This window comes from Coregonus lavaretus, assembly GCF_964263955.1.
Source record: "Coregonus lavaretus genome assembly, chromosome: 34".
Classification (NCBI taxonomy): Eukaryota; Metazoa; Chordata; class Actinopteri; order Salmoniformes; family Salmonidae; genus Coregonus; species Coregonus lavaretus.
The window spans coordinates 28613141-28632016 of NC_140021.1; the positions used below are offsets into that span (position 1 = coordinate 28613141).

At 40.0% G+C, this 18876-nt stretch overlaps 1 protein-coding gene across 1 annotated transcript; it reads left to right on the top strand.

The window, feature by feature from the left end:
* Positions 1–8070: 8070 nt before the first annotated feature.
* LOC311109381 (motor neuron and pancreas homeobox protein 1-like) lies at positions 8071–10455 on the top strand (the record flags this gene model as incomplete). The annotated part of the gene is made up of 3 exons (XM_084152236.1): positions 8071–8548; positions 9593–9753; positions 10168–10455. The coding sequence occupies 3 exons, from the start codon at positions 8071–8073 to the stop codon at positions 10453–10455; spliced, it is 927 nt and encodes a 308-aa protein (XP_084008362.1).
* Positions 10456–18876: the final 8421 nt, after the last annotated feature.

An 18876-nucleotide genomic window follows, 5' to 3' on the forward strand; every position in this document is an offset into this window, starting at 1 on the left:
TAAGATATCATAGGACATTTATCATTTGCAGCACTCGCTCAGAAAAAAAGAAATACACATGTAGGCCTAACAACTTAAAATAATATGTTCTGAGATCATATTTTATGAATTGTATTAAATCATAAACAGGTTGCTTAACACTTTGACAGGTGCACAATTAATCCTTTCCAGTGTCAATTGGAAACACAGACGTTAGAAGATTACATCGACATTTCAGATCGTCAATCACCGTGTCTCATGTCATGGGGGAACCGCCTATCCGACTGTCATCTCGTTCAGTGGAAATTTTACAACACGAAAGCAGACTGATTTGACCATCACTCCATGGGATTGAATATATTTCGTTGGGTTCGTAAAATAAAGTGGTTTCACCGGCAACGTGAATTACAGAAAGGTAAACCCAAGGTATAATTCCAGCAGGTGACGTATAGGTTGATGATGAGTAGTAGGCCTACTACTTGTTGTTTATGACTATGTGATAGGCCTAAACGACAATAACACCAATATTAATAATAGCTAATAATAATACATGTTTAACAATAATTACATTGATCAAATAAAGTAAATTAGCAGCCATTTTAAATAGGCCTACAACTTTTTTAACGTTTTGAATAATTTTCATTCATTGGATGTTTACTCAAAATAAATTGGTCGATTTTTTATGAGAACCTTAAAAACTACTGCTATTTTACTCCAAAATGATTAAAAAAATATATGCATAATATAGCACAAGTTACATTCTATTGAGTGGTTCATGTCATCATCCTGAAGGACATTGAGAGAAATGATCAATACGGCTCTGCAGCCAAACAAAATTGATGGCACGTCCCCAAGAAATTAGCCTGCAATATTGCATTTAGGACGTTTAGACATATTGCGCCTGTTGCAGGGAAATTAGTTCTCTACTCAGTTCCAGCGGTCTACAAAAATCATATGCAATTAAGTCTTGCAGGAATGTGATCTCCTCACTAATGATATCTAGTAATGGAGTCTATCGTCCAAGGGCTTTTAAGGAGAGAAATACTCTCCAAGGAATGGCTTCCTTTGATAAAATGATGAGTCACAAATGTGTTTCAAAGCAGTCCTAGCTGCATTTCAAGGCAGTGGTCATTTGGGCCGATTTAATTGAATGTATTTATTGCAATAAAAGAGACAGTGCACGTCCTCTTAAATTGCCTTTTCATAATGAACACATTTACCGAGGGTAATGAATATATAAACTCTCTCGATTTGTCACTTTGATTTGTATTTTAGTTAATTGTGAAAGTAATTACGGCGCAAATTAACAGCTTTCAGGAAAGACTGGGGTTTTAGGGTCCGCTTCCATCTTAGGGTGCCATATTAATTTTCCCTCCTGTTGACGTGATGAAAAGGGGCAATAAATCTCCGTGATTGGTGTTGGCCAATACGAAATGGCGTCATATTTCACTGGTGCTTTAATAGAAATATTAATGTGGCCCCTTAATGAAATTAAACCAGGGGAGGCGACAAAGCACAGATCAAACGGTGTGGCGCTGTTAAGATATAAAGAAAATGATCAAATCGAGGATTCAGAATGCACAGATGCTGTTCATAAATTCTAAGAAATCCCGAAAATTGAATTTCAAAACATTTTCTTAATGGCTCTCAAAGCTCATCATAAAAAAATACAAATTAGTCCATGTTCGAAATGCATAAGGTGAACATTACCTGAGGCCTGAGCGAGATAAAAGCCATATCAAGATTACCCCATTAGCATTATTTGATTAGCTTTTAGGCTTGGGTTTAGGCGTTCTAGTGTTGTGGCGCACGTGGACTCCCATTGCAGAATGCCACATCAATCTCAGATGTAGCTATTATTCCGTAATCAGTCATGCTATCATCAAGGTTTCCAATTAAACGGTCATCCTTTACTTGGAACTACCCCGTGACTTGTTGATTTCCCCTGAGCAAATAAAGTCTGCACAGACTGCGCAGGTCCCAATAGAGTAGTTAGTTGATGAATTGACAAAAACTAATCAGCTTTATTGGGAGACAGGTTAAGGGCAACAGTAATAATTCTCATTTCGACCTCTTCCTCCATTAACTTTAAGTGGCTTATTAGACCAAAAGACAACCACCCCCAGAGCTATAGATATCTAGGCCTACATGGAACCTATGGCTCTAATAACTATTATATGCTTCATATTTATAGGACTAAGGATGCCATTTTCGTCTCATTTGATGACAGTTAGTGCGCTTTCAATGCCAAAATATGCCTTTGAATATTGAATATCTATGTACCGGTGTGTATACCGTGTCCCCAGTAGCTCAGTTGGTAGAGCATGGCGCTTGCAAAGCCATGGTTGTGGGTTCGTTTCCCACGGGGGGCCAGTATGAAAATGTATGCACTCACTAACTGTAAGTCGCTCTGGATAAGAGCGTCTGCTAAATATGTAAAATGTATGCAGAGACATCAATGAAGAGATCCAGGGGGCAGCACGTTCAAAATAGATATTGAAATGATGGTCTTACCCTAATTATAATGATTCCTAATTTAATACACTTTGAAAAGTCTAATATGTAATTTATTTTAGTAATTAAAGGAGTTCCAAAATAATATGGTAAATGTATTGCATTTAGTTTAAATATCCATTATTGGTTGCATTTTCCTTTCACCCCAAACACAATAAAAACCTTCCATTCACATATAAGAACTTTATTTTTGCAGGGTCACAGGAGGCTATATGCCCTCCATATCAAGATGTTACATTTAACATTTATATTGTGCAGGGCAGAGCAGAGCAAAATGTATTCATTCTACTCTCGGGTTTGGGTAGTGGCATAAGGCAGGCTCTTAGCAAAATTTCCCAGTTGGGCTCAGGTCTCTGGGTCATGCATAGACACCGTTTTTCATATGTGACATTAGATTTTTTGGGGGAGGAATATAATATCCTGCATGGTTTGGTGATTTATTTGTCTGTATCCCAATTAGATTTTACAGAAGCATCAGCTACTCTTCCTGGGGTCAGTTGATAGAGCTTGGCGTTTGCAACGCCAGGGTTGTGGGTTCAATTCCCATGGGGGACCAGTATGAAAAAAAATATATATGTATTCACTAACTGTAAGTCGCTCTGGATAAGAGCGTCTGCTAAATGACTAAAATGTAAATGTAAAATGTACAAAAAAACACACAACATGACAAGTAACAAAATGCTGATACGCTGATAGACAAGGACAGTCACACAAATGTAATGATATACAAACAATACAACAACAAAAAAGCATACAAACAATACCACTAAAAAATAACGTGTGTGTTAGAGGGTGTCTGTGTGTTTGTGTGTGTGTCCCTTCACAGTCCCCACTTTTACATGAGATATAGTTTAATCCGTTTTTAAAGGTAATTTTGCTGTTTGCTTGAGTAATTGGTGATGGAAGGGAGTTCCATGCGATCATGGCTCTGTATAATACTGTGCGTTGACGTTAATTAATTTTGGACTTGGGGACTGTGAAGAGACCCCTGGTGGCATGTCTTGTTGGTGTCTGAGCTGAATGTAATTTGATTATAATAATAATCTACAGTGCCTTGCAAAAGTATTCATCCCCCTTGGCGTTTTTCCTATTTTGTTGCATTACAACCTGTAATTGAAAGGGATTTTTATTGGATTTCATGTAATGGACATACACAAAATAGTCCAAATTGGTGAAGTGAAATGAAAACAATAACTTGTTCCAAAAAATTCTAAACAATAAATAATGGAAAAGTGGTGCGTGCATATGTATTCACCCCCTTTGCTATGAAGCACCTAAATAAGATCTGGTGCAACCAATTACCTTCAGAAGTCACATAATTAGTTAACTAAAGTCCACCTGTGTGCAATCTAAGTGTCACATTATCTGTCACATGATCTCAGTATATATACACCTGTTCTGAAAGACCCCAGAGTCTCCAACACTACTAAGCAAGGGGCACCACCAAGCAAGCGACACCATGAAGACCAAGGAGCTCTCCAAACAGGTCAGGGACAAAGTTGTGGAAAAGTACAGATCAGGGTTTAGTTTATAAAAAAATATCCGAAACTTTCAACATCCCACGGAGCACAATTAAATCCATTATTTAAAAATGGAAAGAATATGGCACCACAACAAATCTGCCAAGAGAGGGCCGCCCACCAAAACTCACGGACCAGGCAAGGAGGGCATTAATCAGAGAGGCAACAAAGAGACCAAAGATAACCCTGAAGGAGCTGCAAAGCTCCACAGCGGAGATTGGAGTATCTGTCCATAGGACCACTTTAAGCCGTACACTCCACAGAGCTGGGCTTTACGGAAGAGTGGCCGGAAAAAAAGCCATTGCTTAAAGAAAAAAATAAGCAAACACGTTTGGTGTTCGCCAAAAAGCATGTGGGAGACTCCCCAAACATATGGAAGAAGGTACTCTGGTCAGATGAGACTAAAATTGAGCTTTTTGGCCATCAAGGAAAACGCTATGTCTGGCGCAAACCCAACACCTCTCATCACCCTGAGCACACTATCCCCACAGTGAAGCATGGTGATGGCAGCATCATGCTGTGGGGATGTTTTTCATTGGCAGGGACTGGGAAACTGGTCAGAATTGAAGGAATGATGGATGGCACTAAATACAGGGAAATTCTTGAGGGAAACCTGTTTCAGTTCAAGATTTGAGACTGGGACGGAGGTTCACCTTCCAGCAGGACAATGACCCTAAGCATACTGCTAAAGCAACACTCAAGTGGTTGAAGGGGAAACATTTAAATGTCTTGGAATGGCCTAGTCAAGGCCCAGACCTCAATCCAATTGAGAATCTGTGGTATGACTTAAAGATTGCTGTACACCAGCAGAACCCATCCAACTTGAAGGAGCTGGAGCAGTTTTGCCTTGAAGAATGGGCAAAAATCCCAGTGGCTAGATGTGCCAAGCTTATAGAGACATACCCCAAGAGACTTGCAGCTGTAATTGCTGCAAAACATGGCTCTACAAAGTATTGACTTTGGGGGGTTGAATAGTTATGCACGCTCAAGTTTTACGTTTTTTGTCTTATTTCTTGTTTGTTTCACCCCCAAAAAATTGTTTGCATCTTCATAGTGGTAGGCATGTTGTGTAAATCAAATGATACACACCCCCAAAAAATCCATTTTAATTCCAGGTTGTAAGACAACAAAATAGGAAAAATGCCAAGGGGGGTGAATACTTTCGCAAGCCACTATACGCCATTTAGCAGACGTTTTTGATGCAGACAGTAATATCTCTCATGAAAAGTTTTAGATGTATTTAAGACCAGTTTATTATTAATCACCTATTCTGATACTGACTGTAACTCCTTATTTAGAATTTTAGTGAGCTCACTGGCTTTGGGTGCTGACATGAAGAGTGTGGAATCATCCACATAACATAGTCATTCTAGCTTTGTGTAAGACCAGTGGCAAATAATTTGTAATAATAGAGAAGAGTAACGGCCCAAGGCAACTGCCCTGAGGGACACCACACTGTACATATCTGATGTTAGAGAAGCTTGCATTGAAGAACACTCTCTGGGTTCTATTGGATAAATAACTCTCCAACTATGTGATGGCAGGGGATGTAAAGCCATAGCAAGTGAGTTTCTTCATTAACAATTTATGATCAATAACAGGGCATAGAAAATGAATAGGCCTATTTTTTGACTGTATAGGCTTCTTCCAAAATATTTTGGGCAATATGTCTGTCATTGCTAAGCTGTACATGTAGGCTACATAAGCCATCAAAATCCAATGCATTGAACAGGCCTACGGATTTTGGGGTAAAATGTAATCATAAATGCTTGCCCCCAACTAAAATGTGAGTTATGTGCACAGATCTGAAGTTAGGAATCCACTGGCCCCTCGATGCCCCCCATTGTCTTATACTGCAGAAATAAATAAACACCTACACTGAGAGTACAAAACATTAGGAACACATTCCTAATATTGAGTTGCCCTCAGAACAGCCTCAATTCGTCGGGGCATGGACTCTACAAGGTGTCCAAAGCGTTCCACAGGGATGCTGGCCCATGTTTACTCCAATGCTTCCCACAGTTGTGTCAAGTTGGCTGGGAGTGGATCTCTACTTCGAATAGCTTGTTCCATCTCATCCCACAGATGCTCAATTGGATTTAGATCTAGTGACTGGGCAGGCCACTCCTGTAAGCTGAATTCACTGTTATGTTCATGGAACCATTCCTGGACAATCCTAGCCTTGTGCCATGGGGCATTATCCTGCTGAGAAAATCAGATTAGCAGATGGATACACTGCTGCCATGAAGGGATGCACCTGATTGGCAATGATGTTCAGATATCCTGTGACATTCAAACATTGTTCCACTTTTATCAAGGGGCCCAATGCGTGCCATGAAAACACACCCCACACCACAACACCACCAGCCTGCAATATTGACACGCGGCATGATGGATACATGCACTCATGTGGTTTTCTCCATACCGTAGTCCTCCCATCAGCGTGAAACAGCAGGGTTCATCAGACCAATTCTCCAGTGTCCAGTGTTTTCATTCCTTAGCCCAATGCAACCGCAGTGTCTTGTTTTTTGCTGAAAGAAGTTTAACTCTGTAAGGTCGTCAGCTTCCCCCATTCGTGTCAAGGTATGACGAGTTGTGCATTCTTTTATGGGTCTTTGGGCACCCATGTTGTACTGGACTGTCAGTTGACTTACTGTAGCCTGTCTGTTGCTCTGCACAATTTGTGTCAGCCTCCTTTGTCCTCTTTCATCAATGGCCCGTTTTTGACCACTGACCTGCTGTTGGCTGGATGTCCTTTGGGTGGTGGACCATTCTTGATACACACAGGTTACTGTTGAGCGTGAAAAACCCAGCAGTGTTGCAGTTCTTGACACACTCAAACCGGTGCGCCTGGCACCTACTACCATACCCCATTCAAAGGCACTTAAATATTTTGTCTTGCCAATTCACCCTCTGAATGGCACACATACTCAATCAATGTCTCAATTGTCTCAAGGCTTAAAAATCCTTCTTTAACCTGTCGCCTCTCCTTCATCTTCACTGATTGAAGTGGATTTAACAGGTGACATTAATACTGGCACTATGGGGAATGCCAAACGATTCTCTTCACAATGGCCTACCCAAAAACCATTTGAATAATTTCCCTTAGGAAAGGATAGGCTATCGTTTTTTTTTAAGTAACTGTCCTATGTTTCGAGATTTCTATGAAATATGATCTATAATTAATTACAATATGAGTTAAATATTTTTCCTTCCAAAAAATGTTACCTGTGTATGTTAAAAAGCAGTTTTTCTGTGTTGGAATGGTGTTGGCTTATACTGATCATAAAAAATAGCCTATTCATGCTAGTAGACCACTGATTGGCCAGCTCATCCTCCTCATTCTCCATGAGGAAATAGCAAGCATTTTTTAAATGTCTGTTTGAGATACAAGTTTGAGGTCAGTTTTTTAAGAGTCTTTTCTCCAATTTATGCTTTGGCCACAAATGCGAGTATAGGATAAGTCAACAACATTATTTGGGTAGCCCATGAGTTATGAGAATATTAACTTTTAAAAGTGAGATTTTCACTGAACAGTTACTTTAAGATGGAGAAGCAAATGTCCATGGTTGCAATCACCAGGCATTATAGGTTGAAGTCTTCACAACTTGGAATTTAATTAAACTTACATTAGGCTATGTGACTCTAAATAGGTCAATAAGCTCTCAATCAAGTCTATTCGTTTTTGGCTAAATGTATATCATATTATTGTTAAATGAAAATATATCCAACCCATTCATTATTTTATTTTTCTAAACTTCACCTTTTCAAAAGTGCCCTATCGACCCAAAGTGGCACGGGTCATTTCTTGGAGAGGTATGCAATTTGCCAACTAAACGCATTGTAAACATGGCTTGGATTGACCAATGGGATAACCTCATGCCAAACGGGTGGAACCAATCCCATATCGAATAGAAATTAAGTGTCACGTAGAGTTGGTTTCACCGCTCACACTTTAACCGAGATCATAACTTTAAGAGGTGGAAAGACGACGACACTTCAATATCGTTTTGAAACAACTGTTCAACGTCTGCAAACAACGCGGACACTGGTTCAAATGGAGAAATCAAAAAATTTCCGCATCGATGCGCTTCTGGCTGTTGACCCGCCGAAGGTGCAGACATCTCCGCTTGCGCTTGTGACTTCTTTATCATCCTCTTCCATTTCATCGTCCGGAAGTGTACCAAACTCAGAATTGAATGCCGACTCTTTACGGAATGAGACGCCGTCTCCACCGCGGATTTCCCCTTCTGGTTTGATTCCTAAACCAGGCTTCTTGAACAGTCCCCACAGTATGGTTGGATTACATCCACAGAGCAGCGCAGGGATCCCTCCTCAGGCTCTCTACGGCCACCCCATGTATACCTACTCCCTAGGGCAGCACCCTGCCTTGTCCTACTCATATCCGCATGGGTCCCATCACCACCATCCATGCAGCGACTCCCTCAAACTCTCGGCCGGGACGTTTCAGCTCGACCACTGGCTGCGAGTCTCCACAGCGGGAATGATGCTACCCAAAATGCCCGATTTTAATTGTGAGTATTGTGAGTATAACCGCGCCATTCTTTTTCATAGTTTGTCGTCTATGCTTATACTTATTACATTATTTTTGGACTGCTAATAAATCACTGCTGACTTTATATTTGCTGTATACGCACTTGGCGAGCAAGTTGATGCATTTTACATTATTGCCCCATTGGTGCCTTTATTGCCTCAAGACTTGGTGAAGAAAGGTTTCCATGTCTGGCATGGCCAGAAAGGCTGTTTGAGTGCGAGGAGAGAGGGTGATAGGTTTTTAGAGAGAAACTAAAATGGTGTGAAAGTGACAGTGTGAAACCCGCAGGCGACACACTGTTTGCTCACCAGATACTGCGCTTTTTGTTCCTGTTCGTTTTAACAGATGTCTTTAAAATGATGTGGCAAATAGCTTAGCTCTCTCTGAATATATATTCTGGCAATGTTAGATGTTATACTAACAATATTATGGCAATTTCGACCGGAACTCACCGTTAGGTCCCCTGTAGCTCAGTTGGTAGAGCATTGCGCTCGCGACGCCAGGGTTGTGGGTTCGTTTCCCACGGGGGGCCAGTATGAAAACGTATGCACTCACTAACTGTAAGTCGGTCTGGATAAGAGCGTCTGCTAAATGACTAAAATGTAAATGTTTCTTGAGAAGGCTGCATAGCGTGCAAAAACACACATTTCTATCCCAAAGGCTATATGTGTTCAATTTAAATTAAAGCTTTTATCCATTTAATATTTAACAACTGATTTTCCATTTAAACCTGAAATGATTACCCTGTCATTTTCAATGTGTATATTACAAAATGACATCTTGTTATAGGCTATATCATATAGGCCTAAAGAAAATTGTTATCTCAATATTATTCCTTTTGTTTGCAGACATATTAGATTTTTCAGCCATATAATGGTTTTTATTATAGCCTAAGTCTACTGCCTGTCGAATAATGTATTAAAATGCTGTGCATAGGCATAATTAATGTAAAAGCACACACGTTGCCATTATTTTTTTCTTGACCTCATGAGTATAGAAATGTACTTTATATTTTGTTTTACAGCTCAGGCCCAGTCAAACTTGCTTGGAAAGTGCAGAAGACCAAGGACTGCATTCACAAGTCAGCAGCTACTGGAGCTTGAGCATCAATTCAAACTGAATAAGTATCTGTCGCGACCAAAGCGCTTTGAGGTGGCTACATCCTTGATGCTGACCGAAACGCAGGTATATAAGAGCTTCAAATACATGTTTGTTTGAGAGCCATTGTGAAACATTTACATTTTAGTCATTTAGCAGACGCTCTTATCCAGAGCGACTTACCGGACCAATTAGGGTTAAGTGCCTTGCTCAAGGGCACATCGGCAGATTTTTCACCTAGTCGGCTCGGGGATTAGAACCAGCGACTTTTCGGTTACTGGCACTACGCTCTTAACCACTAAGCTACCACTATTATGCTATTCAATCCGTTTTACATGAAAACTCTGTTCTTTAGTTGTGTGCTCTATGGTCTGGCCAGGTGCTGCTCTAGGTGCCCATTACGCACGGCTCGAATCCAAAAACGGCCTATTAACTTGAACTATTATTGTTCGACCATATAAAACACATTTTCTCAAAAATATTTGTTATTTTCATTTTCAGGTGAAAATTTGGTTTCAGAACAGGCGGATGAAGTGGAAACGGAGCCGGAAGGCCAAAGAGCAAGCCGCACAGGAGGCTGAGAATAAGAAAAGCAACAAAAACGGCAAGGAGAAATCGGACGGACAGGAACAAACGGATTATCAAAAGACTGGTTCTGCCAAAAGTAACAGAATAAGAGACTTCAGGGACAGTGACGATGATGAAGGTGACAACTTCCTGTACAACTCCTCGGATTGCTCATCGGACGACGAGAGAACCCACACCAGTGATATAAGCCCACAGCCTTGATAGGGGTAAGGATACATGTATTTTTGAAAAGCTATAGGCCTACACTCCTTAAATGTGAATGGAATTTTCCACCAAACTGCAGCTGCATGTACAGTAATAACAACCTTCAATCACCTACCTGGAAATTACGAAAGTAATTAGAAAAATTGGGAAAATACAAACTGATCAATGCCTGACTGAGATTCAGTGTGCAGAATGGCCCTATGAGGTAAGATTGACGTTTTAGAATGCAGTTTCGAGGTACACTCTGCTATTTGTAACATTGCATGGTTTTATGTGAAAATGTCATGTCTTCATCCAGTTGGTTTAGGACCCTAAAGTCCAGTACAATCACATGGGTTCTCCACTATAGGGGTTGTTATCATACTATTTTGATATGGCGACCAATTGTAAATTCAGACATGATATTAATCTTTGCATTTTATTTTGTTTAATGTTATTGAATTTGTGTGGTGTTACACTTCTGTAATTGTGTCATATACTGTTTACGTGCAGAAAAATGTTTTTTGTTTATTTTTGTATACTGTATTTATAAAATGGCTAATGCATGCTAAATTACTGTTAACCATCTCCCATGATACAGACGACATTAAATACATTTGTTGTATAGAACATTGTGTTTTTTAGTGCTGACCAATGTGAATTTATCAAACACACTTAGCCAATTATGGTCCCATTTCGGAGCCAATTTGGTCTCCGTTTAGAGGTCATAAGCATACACATAGGTCTATATAATTGACCTTATGATCCAGTATAATTTTGAGTGATATATTGATTTAGCCAGCAAGTATGTACTTTCCACAGTATAATTTTGATGAGTAAATGCATATTGTTGTGGTGCATAACGTTTTACAATTTATTGAGGGCTATTGTGAGAAGTAGGAGAATATTTGAAGAAATAAATAACGACATAATGTCTATATTTAGCAGATCGAATGACAATCGGATTAGTTCTCTTTCCGCCTATACAGTGATTACCAAGCGGTTTCAACAGCTTATTAATACGAGCCCATTGCTGGTCTAGTGTGAAATGGTTCCACGGTCTTACTCCAGACTTGTGTTTGCTCTCCCAGCACGTTTCCACAGATCCGACAGCGCTATAAACAGCGATTCCCATGACCCGACCTGTCAGACCAACGGGGACGACAGATCCTTCAGTAGGCCTACGAAGTGTATAATAGCCGACATATAGCCTACATCCACAGCTTATAATGCAGGTCTTTCTGGATTTAGGCTACAGTTTATGTTACATCCACCACAACAATATGCCTTTTACTCATCAAAATTATAGGCTACTGAGCTCACTACATAATCTTTAGGCCTGAAGAGACTGCAGCAGAGAGAAATACAATATTGGAAGAAGGCAGTGCTCTTAGCAATTGCATGTCTGGCAATGTAATTCAGTCCAGTTTAATAGAAAGTAATAGTCTAATACATATTTAGGCCCACCCTTAAGAAAAAAACATGAATTTCACATGTGAAGTTAATGTGACAACATGTAAAAGCAGCATGTGATAACATGAAAATACATATGTGAAGTGTTCCAAAACCTCATGGTTTCACATGATTTCACATGGGAAAGGTTGTGTGATCACTTGTGAAAATCCATGTGAAATATCATCAAATGTGAAGTGTTCCAAAAACACATGGTTTCACATGATTTCACATGTGAAATAAAATTGTGAATTATATGGTTTTTCCTCAAGGGCTTAGCAAAAAAACAAGTAGTACATTTGGTTGAACGTGAACGAAAAGCATTTCCTAAACGTGGAAATTTCACATGTGAAATCATGTGTTTTCTGTAAAGGTAAATAGCTACCAATAATTTATATCTCAGATCAATTACTAGAGTACATGTAAATATCAACACAATGCTCCAGGCATGAATAACAATTCCTTTGCAATATACAGTTGAAGTTGGAAGTTTACATACACCTTAGCCAAATACGTTTAAACTCAGTTTTTCACAATTCCTGACATTTAATCCTAGTAAAAATTCCCTGTCTTAGGTTCACCACTTTATTTTAAGAATGTGAAATGTCAGAATAATAGTAGAGAGAATTATTTCTTTCAGCTTTTATTTATTTAATCACATTCCCAGTGGGTCACTCCAATACCTTGACTTTGTTGTCCTTAAGCCATTTTGCCACAACTTTGGAAGTATGCTTGGGGTCATTGTCCATTTGGAAGACCCATTTGCGACCAAGCTTTAACTTCCTGACTGATGTCTTGAGATGTTGCTTCAATATATCCACATAATTTTCCTTCCTCATGATGCCATCTATTTTGTGAAGTGCATCAGTCCCTCCTGCAGCAAAGCACCCCCACAGCATGATGCTGCCACCCTCGTGCTTCACGGTTGGGATGGTGTTCTTCGGCTTGCAAGCATTCCCATGTGCAGTTGCAAACCGTAGTCTGGCTTTTTTATGGCGGTTTTGGAGCAGTGGCTTCTTCTTTGCTGAGCGGCCTTTCAGATTATGTCGATATTGGACTCGTTTTACTGTGGATATAGATACTTTTGTACCTGTTTCCTTCAGCATCTTCACAAGGTCCTTTGCTGTTGTTCTGGGATTGATTTGCACTTTTCGCACCAAAGTACGTTCATCTCTAGGAGACAGAACGTGTCTCCTTCCTGAGCGGTATGACGGCTGTGTTGTCCCATGGTGTTTATACTTGCGTACTATTGTTTGTACAGATGAACGTGGTACCTTCAGGCATTTGGAAATTGCTCCCAAGGATGAACCAGACTTGTGGAGGTCTACAATTTTTTTTCTGAGGTCTTGGCTGATTTATTTTGATTTTCCCATGATGTCAAGCAAAGAGGCACTGAGTTTGAAGGTAGGCCTTGAAATACATCCACAGGTACACCTCCAATTGACTCAAATGATGTCAATTAGCCTATCAGAAGCTTCTAAAGCCATTACATAATTTTCTGGAAATTTCCAAGCTGTTTAAAGGCACAGTCAACTTAGTGTATGTAAACTTCTGACCCACTGGAATTGTGATACAATTGTAAGTGAAATAATCTGTCTGTAAACAATTGTTGGAAAAATGACTTGTGTCATGCACAAAGTAGATGTCCTAACCGACTTGCCAAAACTATAGTTTGTTAACAAGACATTTGTGGAGTGGTTGAAAAACGAGTTTTAATGACTCCAACCTAAGTGTATGTAAACTTCCGACTTCAACTGTATTCCCTTTGTTTTAGCCATAATGCCTCATCTAAAATCCCCCTATTCCATTGGTTCTTTTAAGATTGACAATGTTTGGTAGTTGTTCATACTCACATGCAATGTCTTTTTGTTTTGGAAATACAGATGTCTTGCATTGCAGCTATAAGTTTATGAAGTGTGATATGTTTACCAGTCTACTTTATGAACAGGGTTGTGTAGGTTCCTTTCTAAATGTAATCCGTTATAGTTAGCATACTAGTTACCTGTCCAAAATTGTAATCAGTAACGTAACTTTTGTATTACCCAAACTCAGTAACGTAATGTGATTACTTTCAGTTAATTTTTGATTACTTTCCCTTTAAGAGGCATTAGAAGATGACAAAAAGGATCCATGAAACACGTTTGGTGCGTCATCATAGTGGTCTCTGACTTGTGGTCAGACTAGACTCACTCAGGTGGAACAAACTTAAAGGTTCAATGCAGCAGTTTTTATCTCAATATTTTCTGGGTAACAATGAACAATTAAGTACTTTACTGTGATTGTTTCAAATTAAAATGGTCAAAAATAAACAAAAATAGCTTCTTAGCAAAGAGCAATTTCTCAAACAAGAATTTTGCTAGGACTGTCCGAGATTTGTTTGAGTGGGGAGGGGAAAATAGAAAATATGCTGTTATTGGCAGAGAGGTTTGGAACGCTCTTTCTTATTGGTCTATGAACATTTTAAATTTAAGTCATTTAGCAGACACTCTTATCCAGAGTGACTTACAGTAGTGCATGCATACATTTTCCATACTGGTCCCCCATGGGAATCAAACCTACAACCCTGGCGTTGTAAGCACCATGCTCTACAAACTGAGCCACATGGGAATTAGTAACTCATTTACCGTATGGTGATGTCACCATGGAAAGCCAAAACTCCCTCCCACCAAAACAGGCTGAAATTTCAGGCGGTCTTTTCAAACAGCTCTTAGACCAAAAGCGCATTATCATAATTTTCACAATTTCATTTGATTGTTCCAACCTCATAGTGTGTAAATATATATAAACCACAGGAAAATCTAGTTTTTGACTGCACTGATTACAATATTTTTACCGTTAACATAACTGATCACATTTACAGGTTTTTGTAATCATATTACATAACCGATTACATGTAATTAGTTACTCCCCAACCCTGTAACATAGGTTTCTATCCTACACAGTCTGATCTGATGTACAGAGCCTAGCACAGCCTAAATGTGGGAAATCAGTCACTGTAGCACATTGGTGAGTTTATGGGGTAGTTATGCTCACTGTGGTGCATAGCATGATTACTGTTTTGGGAATTCCGTATCAGTTTAGGAAATGCTTTTCGTTCACGTTCGACCAAATGTATGACTTGATTTTCTGCTTAGAAAGCAGCTAAACCCTTACGGAAAAACCACGATTTCAACATTTTATTTCACATGTGAAACCATGTGTTTTTGGAACATTTCACATGTGATGAAATTTCACATGAAGTTTCATGTGATCACATAAGTCTCACATGTGCATATTTGTTTTACATTCGATTTCACAGGCGATGCCCTGCAAACAAAAATGAGTCTTTAGGATACACACACAAACAGTGTTTTCAACGTACATATTTGACACCCATGATTACATTGTGTATGTCCTCACCTTGAATTTTAACTCACAACCTCTAGGTTCACAGCATTCCGATCTTCCTGCTATGCCACAATGTCTTTCTCAATTATTGATTTCACCTGTATTCCTACACTTTGGATTTAAGTAAAGTAAATCTCAGCTTTGTTAAAAATACACTCAAGAAAAACTATTATATGTATCATAGTAATTCAGGAGTAACATTAAAACAGAATAATTAGCCCCACCAACATTAGACAACTATACATAAAACCCTAAAATTGCTGAAATAAGTAAATTAAATCAATGATGAGAGAATAGTCAGATTAACTGTTAACTAAAATAGCAGTGCAGATGGCACTCTTTTGCTAAGTGGAGAGATGTATTGTCGGTAATTAATGTGTAGGGGAATGCTTCAGACTTTGTGGCGCAGCATACCCACAATCTAGAGGTTGTAAATTCTAATCCCAGGTGGGGTCATATTGCGACATCAGTACTAAGTGATCATGTCAAATGGAATCATCCTGTCATTTATTTTATTTTTGCATCAATTTTTCTCCCCAATTGGTAGTTACAGTCTTGTCCCATCGCTACATCTCCCGTACGGACTCGGGAGAGGCGAAGGTCGAGAGCCATGCATCCCCCGAAACACGACCCTACCAAGCCGCACTGCTTCTTGACACACTGCTCGCTTAACCCTGAAATCAGCCGCACCATACAACTGGCGACCGAAGTCGCATGTGCCCGCCACAAGGAGTCGCTATAGCGCGATGGGACAAGGACATCCGGCCAAACCCACCCCTAACCCGGACGACGCTGGGCCAATTGTGCACCGCCTCATGGGTCTCCTGGTCACGGCCGGCTGCGACACAGCCTGGGCTCGAACCCGGGTCTGTAGTGACGCCTCAAGCACTGCGATGCAGTGCCTTAGACCGCTGCGTCACTCGGGATGTACAGTGAGGGAAAAAAGTATTTGATCCCCTGCTGATTTTGTACGTTTGCCCACTGACAAAGACATGATCAGTCTATAATTTTAATGGTAGGTTTATTTGAACAGTGAGAGACAGAATAACAACAACAAAATCCAGAAAAACGCATGTCAAAAATGTTAAAAATTGTTTTGCATTTTAATGAGGGAAATACGTATTTGACCCCTCTGCAAAACATGATTTAGTACTTGGTGACAAAACCCTTGGTGGCAATCACAGAGGTCAGACGTTTCTTGTAGTTGGCCACCAGGTTTGCACACATCTCAGGAGGGATTTTGTTCCACTCCTCTTTGCAGATCTTCTCTAAGTCATGAAGGTTTCAAGGCTGACGTTTGGCAACTCGAACCTTCAGCTCCCTCCACATATTTTCTATGGGATTAAGGTCTGGAGACTGGCTAGGCCACTCCAGGACCTTAATGTGCTTCTTCTTGAGCCACTCCTTTGTTGCCTTGGCCGTGTGTTTTGGGTCATTGTCATGCTGGAATAACCATCCACGACCCATTTTCAATGCCCTGGCTGAGGGAAGGAGGTTCTCACCCAAGATTTGACAGTACATGGCCCCGTCCATTGTCCCTTTGATGCGGTGAAGTTGTCCTGTCCCCTTAGCAGAAAAACACCCCCAAAGCATTATGTTTCCACCTCCATGTTTGACGGTGGGGATGATGTTCTTGGAGTCATAGGCAGCATTCCTCCTCCTCCAAACATGGCGAGTTGAGTTGATGCCAAAGAGCTCGATTTTGGTCTCATCTGACCACAACACTTTCACCCAGTTCTCCTCTGAATCATTCAGATGTTCATTGGCAAACTTCAGACGGGCCTGTATATGTGCTTTCTTGAGCAGGGGGACCTTGCGGGCGCTGCAGGATTTCAGTCCTTCATGGCGTAGTGTGTTACCAATTGTTTTCTTGGTGACTATGGTCCCAGCTGCCTTGAGATCATTGACAAGATCCTCCCGGGTAGTTCTGGGCTGATTCCTCACCGTTCTCATGATCATTGCAACTCCACGAGGTGAGATCTTGCATGGAGCCCCAGGCTGAGGGAGATTGACAGTTCTTTTGTGTTTCTTCCATTGTTGTCACCTTCTCACCAAGCTGCTTGGCGATGGTCTTGTAGCCCATTCCAGCCTTGTGTAGGTCTACAATCTTGTCCCTGACATCCTTGTAGAGCTCTTTGGTCTTGGCCAAGGTGGAGAGTTTTGAATCTGATTGATTGATTGCTTCTGTGGACAGGTGTCTTTTATACAGGTAACAAGCGGAGATTAGGAGCACTCCCTTTAAGAGTGTGCTCCTAATCTCAGCTCGTTACCTGTATAAAAGACACGTGGGAGCCAGAAATCTTTCTGATTGAGAGGGGGTCAAATACTTATTTCCCTCATTAAAATGCAAATCAATTTATAACATTTTTGACATGCGTTTTTTCTGGATTTTTTTGTTGTTATTCTGTCTCTCACTGTTCAAATAAACCTACCATTAATATTATAGACTGATCATGTCTTTGTCAGTGGGCAAACGTACAAAATCAGCAGGGGATCAAATACTTTTTTCCCTCCCTGTATCATACTGTCATTGATTCAAGCTTTTTACACTATTTTAGCTGAACAGCGTACCACTTTAAAAAAAAACAACATATAATTTATTTCCCTTACAAAAAAACACATTTGAAAATTGTAGTTGCAATTGTGAAAATGGCAGTTTCACATGTGAAATCGCATTTTCATATGTAAAATATCTGTTTTCACATGTAAAAAGAGACACATGAGGTCAGTTGTTCACATGTGAAACCATATGTTCACATGTATTACATTTAGAGTTCACATGTTAACACCACCTTTTCACGTGAGGAGAATAACATGTTTTCACCAAATTCGATTTTCACCACATGTGAAAATCTAATTTGCACCTCCAAGTGTGAAAAACCTTAATGTGAAAATCAAATCTGCACTTTCACATATGAAATACTTTGTTGAAATTTTGCATCCCATGTTGTCTCATTTATTTCAGATGAGATCATGTTTTCACGTTTAGTTTCATGTTGACTTGTTGCTTTGTGATCACGTTATCACTTGTAAAATTCATTAGGTTTTTCTGTAAGGGAGTGTACCAAAATATGTTTGAGAAGTTCTGAGTTTCTGTTTAGCTGTGTTAGTATTGGTTATTGATTGAGGAGTAATTTAGCAAATGGATAGTTTGCCAAGCTGTGAGGATACAGAGAGAGAGAGAGAGCTGCTTTATCAACACCGCAGTCAGGTACGGGACGGGAACACTCTCTGGGAGGGCAGGACATAGCTGGGAACAATAGACAGAGTCGGTATGCGTCCCAAGTGGCACCCTATTCCCTTTAAAGTGCACTTCTCTTGACCAGGGCCCTTGTCATAATTAGTGCACTATATAGGGAATAAGGTGCCATTTGGGACTGACCAGAGTCAATCTGAAGATGGGACACACACTGTACTACAGTGTGAGCATTATAAACTGTTGAGCTCTTAGGCTAATTATAGGCCTAGTTTCTCCATATTTTCTTTATTCCTGTGTTAGTACTGTAGTGTTGATTAAGTCGTATACTAATTATGGGATTACAGACACCTAACTGGCTGGTTGTGTTTGCTAGCTGGACTGGTGTCAGTAGAATTTAACAT